The following is a 16821-nucleotide window of genomic DNA, read 5'->3' on the forward strand; positions in this document are numbered from 1 at the left end:
AACAATAGGGAGAAAAGGGCTGAGTCGAGATGCCAACAAAGACTGGAGTCTGGATGGAGATATTGGACAAACCAGAGTTATAAGTGAAGTAGTAAGTAATATAACATCAGACTCTGGCAGAAAAGCTATGTCATGTAAGAAGTGGGGTCGGCCTTCGAAACAAGACAAGCGTACTGGGACCAGGTTTGGTGGATGGGTAGCGCTGCTGGCTGGGCACTGGCTGGGCACTGGCTGGGCACTGGACTGGGCACTGCGAGTTTGTTGGAGCGAACGAGAGGGAGGGTCTTGGCGCCTCTTTTGCTCTCTGGCCTGTGTTGCCTTGGGGCCTTGGAAGGGGACGAGAGGGACTGGAGTGAGAGAGAAGGAGAAAGTTTGTTCCAAACTGTCCAGTAGGTGGTAGTAGTAGCCGGGTAGTGGTAGAAGTAGTGGTCGTAGCTGTCGCAGTAGCACTTTTTAAGGTAAGTACCTCGGAGACGGTACTAGGATTACAGGACGGTCGGGCTTGATGACAGCCTGGATAGTTCGGGCGCTCTGCATTAATTTGACGGTGGATGGCGTGGCTTATGGCGACACCTCACAGCCGAGACACTGGAAGACAGAGAGAGAGAGAGAGAAAGTACACTAGGCACAAGCTCGCGCCCTCGGACAAGGACCTGGGTCGTATGTAGTTGCAGCAGTAGTCTGGACTCTGGGCGAGTACAGCGGAGCACGAACACCACAGGCAAGGATACAATGGAATGCACAGTAATTGGGTCTGGACGGTATTGGTCTGGCCCAGAAAAGGAAACAAGTAGACAGAGATAACGACGACGGCGGTTCAATTATAGAGTCCGTTTTCAAGTCCGAGTTCTGGTTTTGTCGTAGTAACGCGAATCAACTGGTGATTGCCGTGATTTGAGCTCGTTTCAATCAAAGACACCTGTCCGTGTCTCTGTGGTGGGATGGGAAACGGAATGGACTGGTGTTTTTCGATCCGTTATCCTGTACGGTATTGAATGGGAATCCACCGTTGCTGTAGGGTTTAGGTCGAAGTTCTTTCGCTCGGCGAATGAAGAGATATTGCGGTAGAATACTGGAAAGATCGGTGGAAGAATAGAATCAAGCAGCAAACATCGGATATGAGACTGGGGGGTACAGACTCTTTATGGGTGGCATCACGCTGAGCAATTATGCATGTGTATCCATTCTCACGAGTGACGAGCGCAGTAATATAAGTAACGCGCTCTAATCAATAGTTCTACTAGTCCACCGATCAATCCGGAAAGCAACAGACAACAACACAGGAGATCAACTTTGTCAAGTATGGGAATCCAAGATCCGGATCGATTCGTTTCCCATAGCAGTCCGGACACTCGCCCTGAGCGGAGGGAATCGTGAATCGTGATCGAGGATCGAAGTTGAGTTTCAGAGCCGCTACTAGTCGACTGAGAGTGGCCTGGTGGGAAAGCGAGAAATTTGGAGACTTCATCCAACAGATCTTAGATCCCCCGCTGCCATCTGATATCAAACGAACCTAGGGGGCGAAAAACGCGTAAACGAGTACACGTCTGCAGTTACGGCTGGGCTGGTTGCTTCACCTGATTTGGCCGTGACTGGTCTCGCTACTGTAGGCATGATACTGCCTGACCCAACATCCCCAATAGCCTCATGTCTGTCTTGCATGCGGCGGGCAGATTGACTATATGCGCATGCAAATCTATGCCAAATCTTCTCTGCAGGACATGCTCCTTTCGCCAAGTTGTGTACACTACGGGGCGACCAAATGCAACGAGACCAACTAGGTTGTCCAGGGAAAGGGACGATATTGGCCTGGTTATGTACAATTTAGGGCCATGCGGGCAGCTGGCGGCGAATCTCCCGTATCTAAAGGGCGATCAGCCCCTCCGTCTTCGATGGCCAGACCATATCACGTTAAGCCCTGGGAGGTGTCATTCTTGGTGAAAAGTTTTGAACCTGATTCCTTACGCGACGGATGCAGCCACTAGGCAACGGTCGTGGGCACCATTTTACCTCCAGGGGCCGTGATCGAGATGATCGATAACGGAGGCTCAAATTTCTTATGTGTGCTCGTTCCGACGGTGTCCAACCGAAAGGGCTAATGACCGTTCCAATCAGACGGAGGCCTTATGCGTGCTAACGAGTCTTAGCCCGTAGCCCAGAGCAACGTTTCTGCTCCAGTCCACAGGGGATGGGACGGAAACTGGGGGCGAAAAGGAAAAGGGAGCAAAAAAAGGGAGACCTTGGGAGGAAAAAAAGGGAAAAAGGAGGGGCTGATCAGTCCATCTGCAGTCTAGCCCTCCATGACACTGCCGATCGCCTCACCAAATCTTCGATCCAGACTGTTCCGCAGCCTCTTGATCTCTTCACAGCGTTGCTAAGCATGATCACCCTAGGGTTCTCTTCGCCATCTGGACAATCGCTGGCAATCGCTGGCGATCAGGGAAACGTTCTCCCCCAGGCGGCCGAACTACCACTCATAACCACGCAATTTGCGACAACACGGCTCCGTTTTGCACCTCCCTCTGAATCTCTTGACGGACAAGCGTGACAATTGTGCAACAACTGCTACAGTACTCCGTCCGTAGCAGCCGCTAACTTCTAATAAGCACCCTGCTCGTCGCGTTCGTTCCGTAAACCTAATCTGCCAGTCTGCCCTTGTCTCCAGCAAAAAAAAAAAAAAAAAAAGCAAAGCCCTGCCTGTCGCTCACTCCGTCCAATACCTACCCGAACTGCCGCGGGCTCCGTCTAAGCCAGCTCGGCTCACCATCGAGCCATTGTACTCCTGGTATCTCCTGTGCTGTTTGTCTGTGAACTGTAAGAACTGCATCAAATACATAAAAATAACACGGCCGCAGGACAACCTCGGAACGTACATGGGACATGCTGTACTACACCCATGCTGCTGCTGCTGCTGCAGTACTGCTGCAAGCCCCGATCTGCACTGATATCAAAGATCAATTTGATACCCATCCCGCCCGCGTCGAAATTACTAGCATCCCGTCGCATCCTGTCGCATCTGTCTAAACCCCGACGGGACGTGAACATGACCACGTACATCGAAAGATACAGCAGCTAGTGGAAGCAATCTCTTGCGAATTCTTCTCTTCTCAGCCGGTGAGAGATGGGACACGGAACCGCGAGGAAGAACGGATGGCGCGGTCGTCCCATGCTGCATGGCATCTTCAACCAGCGTGCTACTATTGTCTTCCAGAAAGTCTATTACCGTTGCGGCGCCTCGTGCCTCGGTAGATCGAACCATGCCGAGCTGAACACACCGCAAGCCAATCCAAATATTGTGAGTCACTCCGGATGAATCTAGTGCTGTCTATCGTATTGCACTACCTACAGATTAGGGCAGGGCAAGGGCAGGGTACTCGAACTGCCTCATCCTAGTATCACGGCATACGGAGTACATACAGTCCATATGCAAATGCAAGCCCCGTGGATGTCAGTTTGATATTGATGCCTGCCTGCCTGTACGTACCATACCGTGAGCCAACCGTCGTCAATGGCGACCAATTTCCCATCGTTTGATTATTATATTGATTGGCGACCGTTACATTGCAGCCGCTTTGACACTGCTACCGAACCGTTCTCCCCGTCCCCGTCTTCGGAGAGTAGGTAGGTAAGTTGTTTTTCCTGTTCCCCGGGGATGGAATAGCATCATACCAGGCTGGCTGCCGATGGGTTGACATTGGCATGACTTCACCCGTGCGGGCGTTTGATCTTCGGACTTTGTGCCCATAGAGTGATCGACAAAAAAAACCCAAGACCCAACGATCAGGTAGCTTGGTGGAGTGATCCGTTCCCGGCTTCCCTAGGCTCCTGGTGTCCGGAGCAGTTTTTTGTGGTTTTCGTTGGCAACAAACAACTCACCGAACCACAACTTTCGTGGCTCTCCCTGCGTTTGGGGGGGATCAACTGATCAGCTGTGTTCCCTCTCTTTCCTTCTCGAAGTCTTTCCCGGACCTTCTGGCTTGTTACAGGATTGCATATGGAAGGGCCTAGGCCCTCCGGCGTTCCTCATTCTATGGAAACTTTGCACAAGCGGGCATTGGGGCTTTGGGTTCGCCTCTTCGTTCACGTGCTCCTAAAATCCCGGTGACCCGTCAGATCAGGCATTTGCACACTATGTACTGTATGTATCTGCCAGCGTACCAGGCACCAGGTCGGTCAGACAAACAGCGTCACTAATGACCACACGCCGACATTCCTGCTTTACTGCATTTGTCAATTTATGACGTTCAATAATTTTCAATGCATCATCGTATGGACCACCGTAATGAACAACCGTCATCGATTGATTGATACAGGTTTTTCCGTTTCGAGCCCAGCAAGGGGTCTTTTTCCGTTTCCTCCACTGATGAGCCACGAGCCTCACCTGACCGCTCGCTAACCTCCTCAATCGGCCTTTCCCGGGACTCCCCGCCACCTAAGCCACTAAGGTTGACAGAGAGCTTATTGCAATCCTGGACCCTGCCTGTCACGGGGCATTTGCTGGCCAGTAATGAGCGTACTATTGCTTTCGCCCTTTTAACTCTATCTGACGCTCTTCCGTTTCCGGAGGAGTGGCCCCTTAGGTTCAAGCAAACCAAACCGCCAGACATCGCGGATGCCGTGCGCTATTGTTATTTGCCCGAGACAGCGAGGAGTCCCCACCGGAACAACGCATCTATTGAAAAAGAGGGAAAGGGTGAGAAAGAAGGGGGTTCAAAGAAGGGGAGAAAACAAGGGTCCAAACTTTTGGTCCAAGCTCCGGTGGGCTGAAGCCATAGCGTCCTCCGGCTCCTGACAGGGCGCGATAGGGAGAATTGGGCGCGATAGGCAGATAAGGCGGCAGCCATAGCGCAGTCCGGAAACACGCCTTCTTCATGTTTTACTACTACTAGAACTTCCTTCCACTTACTTACTTACTTACTAACGGCCGGCCCGGGGCGAACTGTGTGGTGTGGTGCCCTGGGACGACCGACCGGCTGCGGCTATTCTCTCAAGGTACGTGTTATGTCCTATTCCGGGAGAAGGGAGAGCCCGTTGTCGTGGCGATGCAGTAATCCCCCTACGAACGCCTCTCTCCAGGCCTCAACGTAAAACAAATCCCGCATTTTGGAAGTTTGTCACTTGAGAGAGGCATATCCCTTCTCGTTTCTCGTTATTTTAGAATTCGTTAAGGTTGTTTGTGAAACAATGATACATACAGCTACGTGCGCTATATTTAGACGCATTGGTGTGTGCTTGGGCGTCGTGGCCAGGCGGGTCCCCCTCGGGAAATGGGCTATGTAACCTTAAATATAGCAAAAGCCACGATGGTCGGTCGGCCCCGCATGTGATGGTTTGGTTAATGGCATAGCAAACCATCGTGAGGCAGGCCGCAGCCGAGTCGGCCCCAGGGAGCCAGGGCAGGTAAGCAGGGCGTTCTTTCAATAGTCTAGATGCGCAATTGCACTCTATCTGCCGCAATACCGCATAAGGACCTGAGAAAATTCGCTCGCTGACAACTCGCACGACACAAGCCTCGTGGCGTAAGCCACACGACAATTCTACTCTAATTTCGCCGAAGGCGGCGCTCTGCCTATCGACTCACCTTCTTGGCGGTGTGCCGCAAGGAAATATGACTAGTTGTTTCATCATTTCCTCCGGTCCACGGCTGACTACATACGTTTTGGCAAACTAATTACTATTGTCCATTTATTCATCTGTCAACTTATTGGAATTAGGCTGTATTACTGTATTTACTTTGCGCGCCCAAAGATAAACTGTCGTGCGATGCCATTCACATGTTGCTACTCAGTGGGCCCCTGAGCTGATGTGGGAGGAGATGAATTGAGAAGATCTTACAACTAATGAATGAAATCTGACAACTAATAGGTGAAATGACATGTGAACAGTAACGGCATATTGCCCGAAGTTGTGTGTTGATAGGTAGTTTTCCCTCGAATACGTCCGTTTTCGCCAATACGGTCGACCGGAACGGGACGACGAAGCAATTGCGTAAGCCACCCCAGCCACCAGCCCTACTACGGTTTGCGATCTTATCCCCAACTCCGCGTACGCACACAGCCCGCTTGAGAGAGAATATGATTATGGGAAGACGCGGCCATGATGCTGGCTTCAAAGACAACTTCACACCGGTCTATGCGAGTGACTGAGTGAGCATCATCATCATGTACGCGTCTGTCAACTTGTTTCTCCGCCGCTCCTCGGCGCGCGAGGATCGATGCCGGATGCCGGCTTGTTTGTTGCAGCATCGTCCTTGCCGCAGGTGCCGGTCGGCCGCGCGAATTGCGATAAGAGCGAGAGCTCCCCAAGGTAGGTTAGCACCGAAGAGATTGGCCGCCAGCGAAGAGGCTTGTCTGCCTATCGATTTGGGGCTGTTTCAATACGCGAATGCCGTCATGGTGGTGGTGGTGTCTGGAGGCGTCGAGCTAAGACGTTCGGCCGTCCGGCATATAAGATGGTGGGAGCTGGGGGGCATGTGTCACACAAGTCTTCAACTGCGAGATACCTCCGAGCTTGAGAAGACATCGTCACTAAGTCGGTGGCATAACGTAGACTGTTGGTTTAGATTACAGTTGACAACGTGCAGCAATGGTGAAGCCACGATACCGCGTAGATGGGTAAGCTACATACCCCAAGTCTAGGAGTGGGATTATTGAGGCGCGCCGATGTCTGGGAATTTCGGCTTTTGCTAGTTGCCTTACCTTAGGTGCAACACTGGGAGACTGGTTTCTCGGTCGCAGTAGTGGGCATTACAGGGAGAAAGCATGATTGTCTGGGGAGTAGATAGAGATGAGTAAGTCATATCAAGCCATGCAAGTATTCAATAAGCATCGTAATAAGTGAGTAATAGCAAGTGTAACTATGTACTAAGGAAACTCGTCCATCGTCTGCCGCATAGCCTCGGCAGGGCTGCTCCCGTAGACCCTGTCGCCCCTGCCGTTGATGATGTGGGAGATCTCGCTGCCGTTCTGCCCGTTGAGCCAGACCGTGGTCATGCGGTGGATCTTGACGCCCGGGCGCCCGTCGGCGGGGGCCTCGATGGCGTTCTCGGCCTTGACGGGGCTGTCGCGGAAGTACGAGTAGACGCCCATCCCCCAGGCCTCGTGCGTGTCGACGTGGTCGGCCACCTTGTACGAGGCGTAGCCGTTGCGCTTTCCGCCCTCCGACAGGTACCGGTCCTGGCTGGGCGGGTCGTACGGGATCTCGGACTGGTAGAAGTAGACGCGGCCGCCCTGCCCGTGCCACAGCGTCTGGTACTCCTCGTGGTGCTCGTTGAAGAGGCCGTACACGGTCACGCCGTCGCCGTGCACGACGAGGCCGTGCTTGGTCGGGTTGCTGTCCCAGCCGGCCCCCGGCCCGTGGTCCGCGCGCCAGAGCCAGAGCTGGTCGCACACGACGTCGTGGCTGTGCACGACGATGCCGACGTCGTTGCGGCCCGCCTGCGCGCCGCCCGTGCGCGCCGTGATGTCGTACAGGAAGGTCGGGTCGGCGCTGTGGCTGGCGGCGCTGCCCGCGGTCCCCACCTCCATGAGGCAGGGCGAGTTGACGGGGCCAGCGTCGATGATGAGGCCGGCCACGGTGACGCCGTCCACGTCGGCCACGGTGATGGCCGCGTTGCCCTGCCGCGGGATCAGCGTGGCGAAGCCCATGCCGAGGACGATGGTCCCGGGCTTGGTCACCTGCAGGGTCTCGTCCAGCTGGTAGACGCCCGGAGTGAGGAGGATGTGCTTGCCGGCGTGCAGCGCTTCGTTGAGAGACGCCGCCGTCGACGACGCGGACTGCGCGACGTGGAACTCGCTCTCCAGCGGGATGGAGCGCCCGGGAGTGTGCCGACCCTCCGTCCAAGAGGGGCCCTGCGTGTCGCGCTGGAGGGACGGGACAAAGACGGCGAAGCGACCGGCGTCGTCCACATGGAGGTAGGGTTTCTCGCGCACGACGGGGGTTTGGCCGATGGTGGTGTACGGGTCGGTGGGGAAGTTGTCGCCGCTGGGCGCGTTGGCGCAGCCGACGAAGACCATGTTCCAGACGCCGTTGGCCCAGCTGCCCCACGAGCAGTTCCGCGACAGCCACTGCTGCTGCGAGCCGGGCAGGACTTGGCCGTCGACCAGCGAGTCGGCCATGAAGCCGCCGCTGGCCCAGCCGCCGGCGTGCGTCTCCGGGTCGACCTGAAACAGCCATAGGCCGTTCGGGCTGGTGATGTGCAGGCGGCGCAGAGGGGCGGCCTAATTGGGTGTCAGTGTCAGTCTTCGCTTGCGAAAAGAAGAAAGGGCAAGGGGGGGGGGAAGACGAGTAGTAAAGTGAGCGCAGCGACTGACGTCACACACTACTAGACCGACCAATTACAACTAACCTGGGAAACGGCAATGGTGGTCGTCTTGTTGGTGGCGTCGGACGCGTTGATGGCCAGGTTCTCGTAGGAGCGCCAGAAGTTGCAGGTGGCGTTCCTGTGCGGCATCCAGTAGGCGGGCACGTTGGCGCCGCCCTCGATACGGACCTGGTCGGGCCCCTGGCCGAGCCCCGCCACGGCCGTGTAGAAGCCGACGTCGAACAGGACGGGGTAGGTGCCCGGCTTGAACAGCAGGGCGTAGCGCTCCGGGCCGAACTCGTTGGCCTCCATCTGCCGGAAGATCTTGGTCGCCTGCTCCTGCACGGCCCCGGCCGGCATGCTGGGGTCGAAGACGTAGACGTTGGGGCCCAGCAGGGTGTTGTTTGCGTCGGCCATCTTGTTGGTTGCAAGTGGTATGTTGGAATTGAATATGGTATTATGAATGGGTTACCGGTCGGAAGAGAAAGATGTAGAAAGAGAAAAGAGCAGATAAATAGCCCAAGATTCTCCAAGTCAATCCTGTGCATGAAGCTAAATTCAAGTTTCTTCAACAACTGTCTTCACTCCACTTATGAGACAAGAAGCAAACCAGCCGACAGCGCAAAGCCATGGCGCGATGACCCGGTGACCGTCACCCAATTCAAACAGTCATCGAGAAGGAGCTATACTATTACGAAAAATAAGAAGAAGGTGGAGTTCTACACGGCGCTGAAGTGAAACATCTCAGCTTCGTTGTGCCATAATGTGGTCTTCATGATGTTCTGTAGAGACACGCCGAGTCCAGAACCAGCAGCCCAGTGATCTCAAAGCTGTTGGTTGGAACCATCTACCTAGCCGAGCAAAAAAGGGTTCCGCCATTGCCGGGTGTCCCGATGGCGGCTATGGCCCGGTGACTAAGTTCAATGTGAGGTATGGAACATTTGATAATATTTCTATTGAGGTAGCCGGAGCTCTCGCATCGGCTGGTAACTGTCTTTGCCACAATCTGCTCGGTGGTTGTTAGCTGTGGCTTGGCAGGCACTTGGCACTATAAAAGTAGAGCGTGGTTTGCGCGCACAGCCCAACTGATTGCGTATGACATCAGTTGTCAACCTGTCACTCACGAAAACAAGATGCGTTGATCAACGAGTCAACTGGCAGGCATAGGCAAGAAATGGTAGGCACAAAGTAACACCAGCCACTGTGCTACGTAAGGGCTATGCAAGGAGAGGCGAAGTGATGTGTCGTATCGTGTCGTACCGTATTGAATCGTGTCGAGCTGCGCTGTATTGAAACATTCTCAAACCCCACCATTCATTGGGCGCGCAGCTGGTTACTACACCATCAAATAGCTTCATCTCCAGCACAGCATCAACCTCCTCAATCATACCCATCTTTACTACTACGCATCTCAGCAAGCTTGACCTTCATCAACGTTCCACACAGCTTGTACTATTATAATCATCACGGCCAACAGGTCTCGTCAGTCAGCCATGAGTGCCCAAGACAACAAACCCCCGCACGCCGGAGGCAACCCGAACTACTACGCCGAGACCTCCCATGTGGCGGGCGCCTCTCCCGCCGAACTCGTCGGCGAATCTTCCTCATCACGTCCTCCTTCTCTACCTTACCAGATAAACCTCAATGACCAGCCCTGGGAGAAGACGGCCAGCCCTACTACCCGCCGCCGCCGTCCGGTCCCCCGCCGGCAAACGCGCAACAGCAATACTACCCGCCCCCTCCGCCAGGGCCGCCGCCGAACCAAGATGCACACCCGCACCCTCTGCAGTCGCACCCCTACACATCCGCGCCCCCTCCGAGCTACGAAGAGACCGCCCCGCCCGGCTCGTCGGTGACATTCGACGACGAGAAGCGACCAGTACTGCCGCCGCGACCGTCGTCACAGCAAGGGCAACAGGGACAGGGACAAGGACAAGCACCGTACTTCGAACCTCCTCCCACCCAAGCGAACGATGCTGGGCAAGGTGGCCTAGCGCAAGCTCCCTACTTTGCGCCTCCGCCAGGCCAGGCGTCAAGCGAGGGGCCCGCAGCAGCAGCAGCAGCCCAGCAACAACCTTACACACCTAGTAGCGCAGCAGCGATCGGCGTCGCCTCCAGCAGCAACGAAAAGCCGGACCAACAACAGCAGCAACATCAGTCGCAGCAGGGATCCAAGAAGAAGACCTTTGGCGAGCGCCTGTACCAGTGGGGCGTCGCGACGGGCGTGCCCGTCAACAAGATCACGAATAAGCTGGGTTCCGAGGCCTTCTGGCCGACCACGATGGACAAGGAGTGCGACAAGGCCGCTCGCATCCTTAAGTCCTTCTGCAAGGACGGCTTCTACACGAACCCCTCGGGCCAACAAGCACCGTCGCCGGGCCACCCGACCACACCAGGACCCAAGGGCGATAGCAAGACGCTGGTAAAGATCCCGGCCGAGGCCATCCAGCGCGCGCAGGGCCTGGCCATCTTCACAACGTTCCGCACAGGCCTGCACTTCAGCGGCGCGGGCGGCTCAGGCATCGTCGTGTCGCGGCTGCCGGACGGCTCGTGGTCGCCGCCCTCGGGCTTCCTCGTGCACACGCTCGGCGCGGGCTTCATGATCGGCCTCGACATTTACGATAGCGTCTGCGTGCTCAACACGGCCGAGGCCGTGCGCGCCTTCGCGCGCCCGCGCCTGAGCCTCGGCGGCGAGATCGCCGTCGTCGCGGGCCCCGTGGGCGCGGGAAAGGCGCTCGAGGGCGCCCTCGGCGCGGGCAAGCCCGTCTGGTCCTACATGAAGTCGCGCGGCTTCTACGCGGGCGTCCAGGCCGACGGGACCGTCATCATCCAGCGGCCCGACGCGAACGCGGCCTTTTACGGCGAGAAGAAGATCACGCCCGAGCGCATCCTGAAGGGCGATGTCAAACCTACCGCTCCCGCATCGGGCTCGGTCACACCGAAGGAGGGCGATGTTGTCATGTGGCCCGCGGGCGCGCGCCAGCTGATGGAGGTTCTGAAGAGCGCCGAGGGGAAGAAGGCGGACGAGAAGCTGATGGACGGTCTGGGTACGGGGCCGACGCCGGGGGACCTCGCGACGGCTGAGGGTGTGCACCCGGAGGGCCAGCAACATCAACAGGCGGGCGCGGGGCTAGGTGATGTCAAGTATGGCTGAGACAAGGCATACGGATGGCGGTGACGTGGCGTTGAGAAAACGCGACAGAGTTTCCTTACCCCTCATCCCTCCCCTTCATTTCGAGGCAAAGCGTTAGGTTTGTGACTTGTTTCAGCACTGCTCCTTAATAGATGATGAGATGAACGGTAAATTATGTAGTATCATTACTCAATTACACATCATTCCTAATAAACACGGGCTCGTAAATGCTGCTTCCTCCATGTGCCACAACACGCGCATGCATTCTCTCTGGTATCGAACAAACAAAAAGTCAGACCAAAATGTAGACTACATCCTCGCCATCATCATCCCGGCATGTATTCTTTCATATAATCATTCAACTAATCAATCAAATCAATCGGCCCCGCCCTTATTAGTCTTGAGGTATTGCAAGTTGACAGGCGTAATGGGCGCGCCGCCGCCCAGGACGGCCATGACGTTGCGCATGGCCAGCTCCTCGAACCCGACGTGCGTCTCGACGGTGCCGCCGGCGTTGTGGCACGTCAGCATAACCCGGTCGTCGGCGAGGGCGGCGAGCCGCGGGTTCACGCGCGGCTCCGCGGCGTGCACGTCAAGCGCCGCGGCCACGAGCTGCCCGGCCTCGAGCGCATCCGCCAGCGCCTCCTCGTCTACGAGCGAGCCGCGCGCCACGTTGACCAGCCGTCCTTTCCCGGCGGGGAACCAGCCCAGGCTCTCGTGGTTGATCAATTGGCCCGCGCCCGACGGCGCGCACAGCACCACGCAGTCGCTCGCCCGGATTAGTGTCTCGAGCGAGCCGCAGAAGCGCACGCCGAGCTTGGCCTCGAGCGCGGCCGGCTTGCGCTCGATGTCGTAGTACAGGACCGTCATGCCGAACGCGAGGGTGCACTTGCGGGCCAGCTGCTGCCCGATGTTGCCGAGGCCGACGAGCCCCAGCGTCTGGCTGCGCAGGTTGCGGCTGCGCTGCGTGGCGTCGTCGTGGCACCTTTCGAAGCTTTTCTCCGCTCGGCTCGAGGCCAGGCTGTACGGCAGCGCGCGGAACGTGCCGATCACGAGCGCGACGGCGAAGTCGGCTACGGCCTCGGCCGCCGCGAGGCCGCCGTTGCAGTACACGATGCCGCGCGCGCCGAGCAGCTCGACGTCGGCCCAGTCGAAGCCGGCGCCGGCGCTCGCGAAGACGCGCACGCTTTGGGGAAGGAGCGACACGAGCTCGCGGTCCCACCGGCCCATCTCGCCGCCCGTGCCCCAGAAGGGCCGCAGCACGGCGTCGAAGTCGCCCCAGCGGCGCTCGCGCAGGGCGCGCAGAAACTCGGGCCGGGACCGCTCGGCGGTGGGCGGGCGGATCACGGTGTAGGCGGACGAGAGGGCGGCGTAGGTTGCGGGGTTGTACTGGATGGGGTCGCCGATGTGGAGGACTACGGGTTTTTTTGTTGCAGAGGCGGCGGCGGTGCTATCGACTGACGAAGAGCCAGAGTGTTGTTGATGGGGATGATGGATAGTAGGAACAGGAGCTGAGGATCCGACAAAGGGGGGGATGGGAGGAAGCGGGCCCGGCAGCGGTGGCGCGGATTGTGCGGGGGATGCGGAGCGCGGCGTCGCTGAGATGGGCGTCGAGGGGGGGCATGGGCGTGTTTGCTGGTTCCGCCATGGTTGCTTGATGCTTGGGCCTGACACAAATAACTATGACACGATTTTGGGTCACAGGTAGACGAGTGAGTAAACCCCTGGAGGATGGTGATTTGGGCCACTTCTTTTTCTGCGGGGGACAGAATCCGGGGGTTAAGTAAGATGGATTGACTGATCACTCCACCTGACGATGCGGCAATCTGATCTCTCTCTCACCGCTAGTGCCGATCTTTGGAGTAAAGCCGTATAGGAGAGCCCTACACCATAAGAGAACCTCAGCCCAATGATCCAGCCGAATTCCGCTCCTCCAAGGCGTAGACAGCACGAATGATAATAGAGATGGAGGAAAGTTAAGCAAATGGTATCATCAACATACGAAGGGGAGGTTGAGGAACTGGAGCTGCTGCAGTGGCTTGCACTATGCAGTACAAGGTAAGAAGAGAGAACTTTTCTGTGCCGTCCCATGTCAGCAGCCCAAGCAGCTCCGGCATACCCCTTTGGGGTAGATAGTGCGGGCGCTGTATGGGCGCTGTATGGGCGCTGGACGTCAATTGACTCCGATGATCGCCGAGAGGGAAGTGCCGCAACGGGAGCTTGGGGTGGGGGTTGGAGTGGGGGACAGACAGATGCAGCGGCGATAGGTAGGCGGCCATCTGCATATATGATCTGACTTATTCAACTTAATACTGTAACAAGCTCAATCTAGAATCATATCTCACGAGAAGCCTGTCGAGGGAGGTGCATTGCCACCAAAGCCTTTTGCTTGTACAGGTCATCCAAGCCGACGTCGCCTATCGAGGGAAGCACCAGCACCAACTCAGCCGCTTGGCCACCCTTGACAGAAGATTGCTACCATTTAGCTGCTTGGACCTACCCTCAACTTCTCTCGGAATTGTTGGGCTGTGCTCTACTTCCCTTATTGAAATCACCCATCACAAGCCAGTCAGTCAGTGAGCTGGTATGCTTCTGCTGCTGCCCATTGTACTTATAGTAATATGTGATTGCGTTAAGCTCTTTCACAACGGAAAATCCCACGAGCATAAGGGCGACTACATTTTAGTGTACTCATAAGAAACATTCACCGAACGAATCACGGTCACGCATGGAGGATGTGCAGCCGTAGGAAGATGAAGGCTCGGTCGGGGTGTATCAAACCCCATCAAAAATTGCAAGTCGTATTCATGAGTACATGCGTGAGCTATGGAATCTGAGGCCGTGTCTGGGCTAAACCGCGTCGTTTTATTCCCACATGGTATCAATCCCCCTCCTCCGTATCGTTCAGGATGCAGTCATCCAGACGACCATCCCTGACGGCCTCGTAGATGATGGACAACCAGGTGCCGATGATCTTCTTGGGTCGCCTGTCCATTTCGGTGTCCGAGGGTCCGGGCTGCTCCTCGATGCCGCGGTGGAAGGGCACCCCGAGCGTATCGCGCACGAACTGGTAGCCGCGCCGCGTGCCATCTCCGAGGTACTGCGCCGAGCCAGGGGCCCGGAAGAAGGCCTCCCGGTGTTGGATGTAGCCCCGGTAGACGGTCTGGCCGATGGCTTCCCTCAGGTCTCGCAGCGTGCTCAGATTCATGGTCGTGGGAGCCGCCGATCCGTCCCCCTTCGTCGTCGTCGTCGCCGTCGTCGTAGTCGCGCCGTAGTAGTCGGCGAGCACCGGGACCGTCGCCGTCGCCGCCTCGGCTGCGCGCTCGGCGGCGTCGAGGCACGCCGTCTCGTACCAGCGATCGCAGACGGCCTTCCAGACGGCCAAGAACAGCGACGAAAACGATGAAGAAGACGACGATGACGTGCTGTCGGTGGTCCACGCGTGGCGGTGGTAGCGGCTGAGCGTCTCGGCGAGCGCGGGCCGGAGGGTCTCGAGGAAGGTGATGTGCAGGACGCGGAGATCGATGGCCTGGCACGTGACGTACAGGGCGGCGGCGGCCATGAGCGAGACCATCTCGACGGCTTGCATGGTGTAGCGCGAGGTCAACAGGGCGAGCGAGTTAATGGACTGGTTGTGCATCTCAGCCGACTGCACGTGCGACGACACGGGGTTAGCGAGGAAGGCCAGCTCCGACTGGTAGGCCGCCATGTTGGCGTCGACGCCCTTGAGGCAGAAGGACAGGCTCGGGTCGTCGGCCGCCAAGTTGGGCGGCAGCCCGTTGTTCAGCGTGTTGTTGATCAGCTCCGTCGTCTGGCTAAAGATCAGCTTGCCCAGCATCTGCAGGCAGAACCGCGTCTTCTCGGCCGCCGCCGTGACGGACGCCGCCTGGAAGTTGGCCCCGCAGTGCACATCGTCCTGCGCCACGTTGACCACGGGGTTGTCCGACGTCGAGTTCAGCTCCGTCTCGACCTGGCGTAGGGCGAGCTGCAGGTCCTCTAGCACCGGGGCGAGCCACTGCGGCGAGCTGCGCAGCGCATAACGCTCCTGCGCGATGCCGACGAGGAATCGGTCCTTCGCCCGTGCCCCGAGGCCCGTGGTCAGCTGCGACCCCTTCAAGAAGCCGCGGATGTTGTGGGCCGCCTCGATCTGTCCGCCATGGGGCCGGACGTCGGCGATGAATGGATGAGCCCACTCGACGTTGGCAGCCAACCCTTCGGCCGTCATGGCCGCGAGAAGCTGGCCGATTACACATAAGTTGTTGGCGTCATATATGGCGAGGCTCGCGACGGCGGCCGACGGCGCCGTGCCGTTGATCAGCGAGAGGCCCTCCTTGGGGGCCCAGGGTCACGGGGGTGATGCCCAGTTTTTGGAGCGCCTTATCTGCACCCATGATCTGCCGACCGGCGCCCTGCCCGATCTGCACCTTGATGTCGGGGTTGCCCATGACGCTCCCCGCGATGTAGGAGAGAGGCATGAGATCCCCCGAGGCCGAGATGGAACCCCGCAGGGGGAACAAGCGGAGTACAGTCGGAGCCGACGAGCTGCATAATGGCTTCAGCCACCAGAGGCCTCATGGCAGAATGGCCCCTGATATTTGTGTTGGCACGCACCATCATGGACCCCCTAACCCAGGCCCTAGGAAGTGTGTGGTGCCGCAGCTCATCATGGTCACCTGTGATATCACTGCTGACGATGATGGCAGATTGGGTATGCTGCATCAGGGCAACCTGTAGACCATGGAGATCGGTGGTGCGGACGTCAGCCGACCCTCCAAATCCCGTGTTGACTCCTGGGGTCAAGTCAATAGCTGCTTCAAAATGTGTTGGAAGCGGGAATTGGTCGAACCATAGAGATACGAACCATCAGACAGGTACTTGTTCAGTGTCGCGATACTGTCGTTCATGGCACCTCCGAGCTCAGGGCTCTTGTCAATGGCCGGTTTGCAGCCAAACCTACACGCAGGTTAGCTCTCTGGCTCAGTAATCGGTATAGAGCAGCAAGGTCAGTCACCTGGAGACTGCTACAACTCCCGCAATATCAAGAGTCTGGCCGTTGATGACGATTTCTTGCAGTTTTCTGTACCGGTCCATGCGCGCCCAAATGGCCTTGGTCCGCTCCATGTGGGGATGCGGACGGTGATGACTATCCATCGGGTCCATGATCAACGTCACCAATAGTGACTGTTAGAGTTACTCAGATATAGCGAGCTTGAGTGGCAGGTAACGATAATTTCTAGTCCAATGATTAAACACCGTGGAAACCCCTACTTATGCAAGTAGTCAACCCAGAAGATTCGCACTCCTTCCAAACGACCCCAAGGCCGACAGACCGATGAGTAATCACCCCTCGCAACACGGTACGGAACTGTACAACGACACAAGAGGT

The 16821-nt window shown here is 57.2% G+C and overlaps 4 protein-coding genes across 4 annotated transcripts; 1 reads left to right on the forward strand and 3 right to left on the reverse strand.

Annotated features, from left to right (window-relative positions):
- Positions 1-6863: 6863 nt before the first annotated feature.
- On the reverse strand, positions 6864-8719 carry PG994_009786 (uncharacterized protein; the record flags this gene model as incomplete). The annotated part of the gene is made up of 2 exons (XM_066861195.1): positions 6864-8219; positions 8348-8719. The coding sequence occupies 2 exons, from the start codon at positions 8717-8719 to the stop codon at positions 6864-6866; spliced, it is 1728 nt and encodes a 575-aa protein (XP_066713365.1).
- Positions 8720-9795: 1076 nt separating this feature from the next.
- PG994_009787 (LAS seventeen-binding protein) lies at positions 9796-11456 on the forward strand (the record flags this gene model as incomplete). The annotated part of the gene is made up of 2 exons (XM_066861196.1): positions 9796-9913; positions 9964-11456. The coding sequence occupies 2 exons, from the start codon at positions 9796-9798 to the stop codon at positions 11454-11456; spliced, it is 1611 nt and encodes a 536-aa protein (XP_066713366.1).
- Positions 11457-11810: 354 nt separating this feature from the next.
- Positions 11811-13083, reverse strand: PG994_009788 (uncharacterized protein; the record flags this gene model as incomplete). The annotated part of the gene is made up of 2 exons (XM_066861197.1): positions 11811-12892; positions 12960-13083. The coding sequence occupies 2 exons, from the start codon at positions 13081-13083 to the stop codon at positions 11811-11813; spliced, it is 1206 nt and encodes a 401-aa protein (XP_066713367.1).
- A 1233-nt stretch (positions 13084-14316) lies between these two features.
- Positions 14317-16556, reverse strand: PG994_009789 (uncharacterized protein; the record flags this gene model as incomplete). The annotated part of the gene is given in 5 exon segments (XM_066861198.1): positions 14317-15765; positions 15785-15988; positions 15999-16243; positions 16282-16388; positions 16447-16556. The coding sequence occupies 5 exon segments, from the start codon at positions 16554-16556 to the stop codon at positions 14317-14319; spliced, it is 2115 nt and encodes a 704-aa protein (XP_066713368.1).
- Between the last annotated feature and the right edge of the window lie 265 nt (positions 16557-16821).

Source organism: Apiospora phragmitis (assembly GCF_038363925.1).
Source record: "Apiospora phragmitis strain CBS 135458 chromosome Unknown utg000009l:1.0-1189150.0:1.0-1190623.0, whole genome shotgun sequence".
Taxonomy (NCBI): Eukaryota; Fungi; Ascomycota; class Sordariomycetes; order Amphisphaeriales; family Apiosporaceae; genus Apiospora; species Apiospora phragmitis.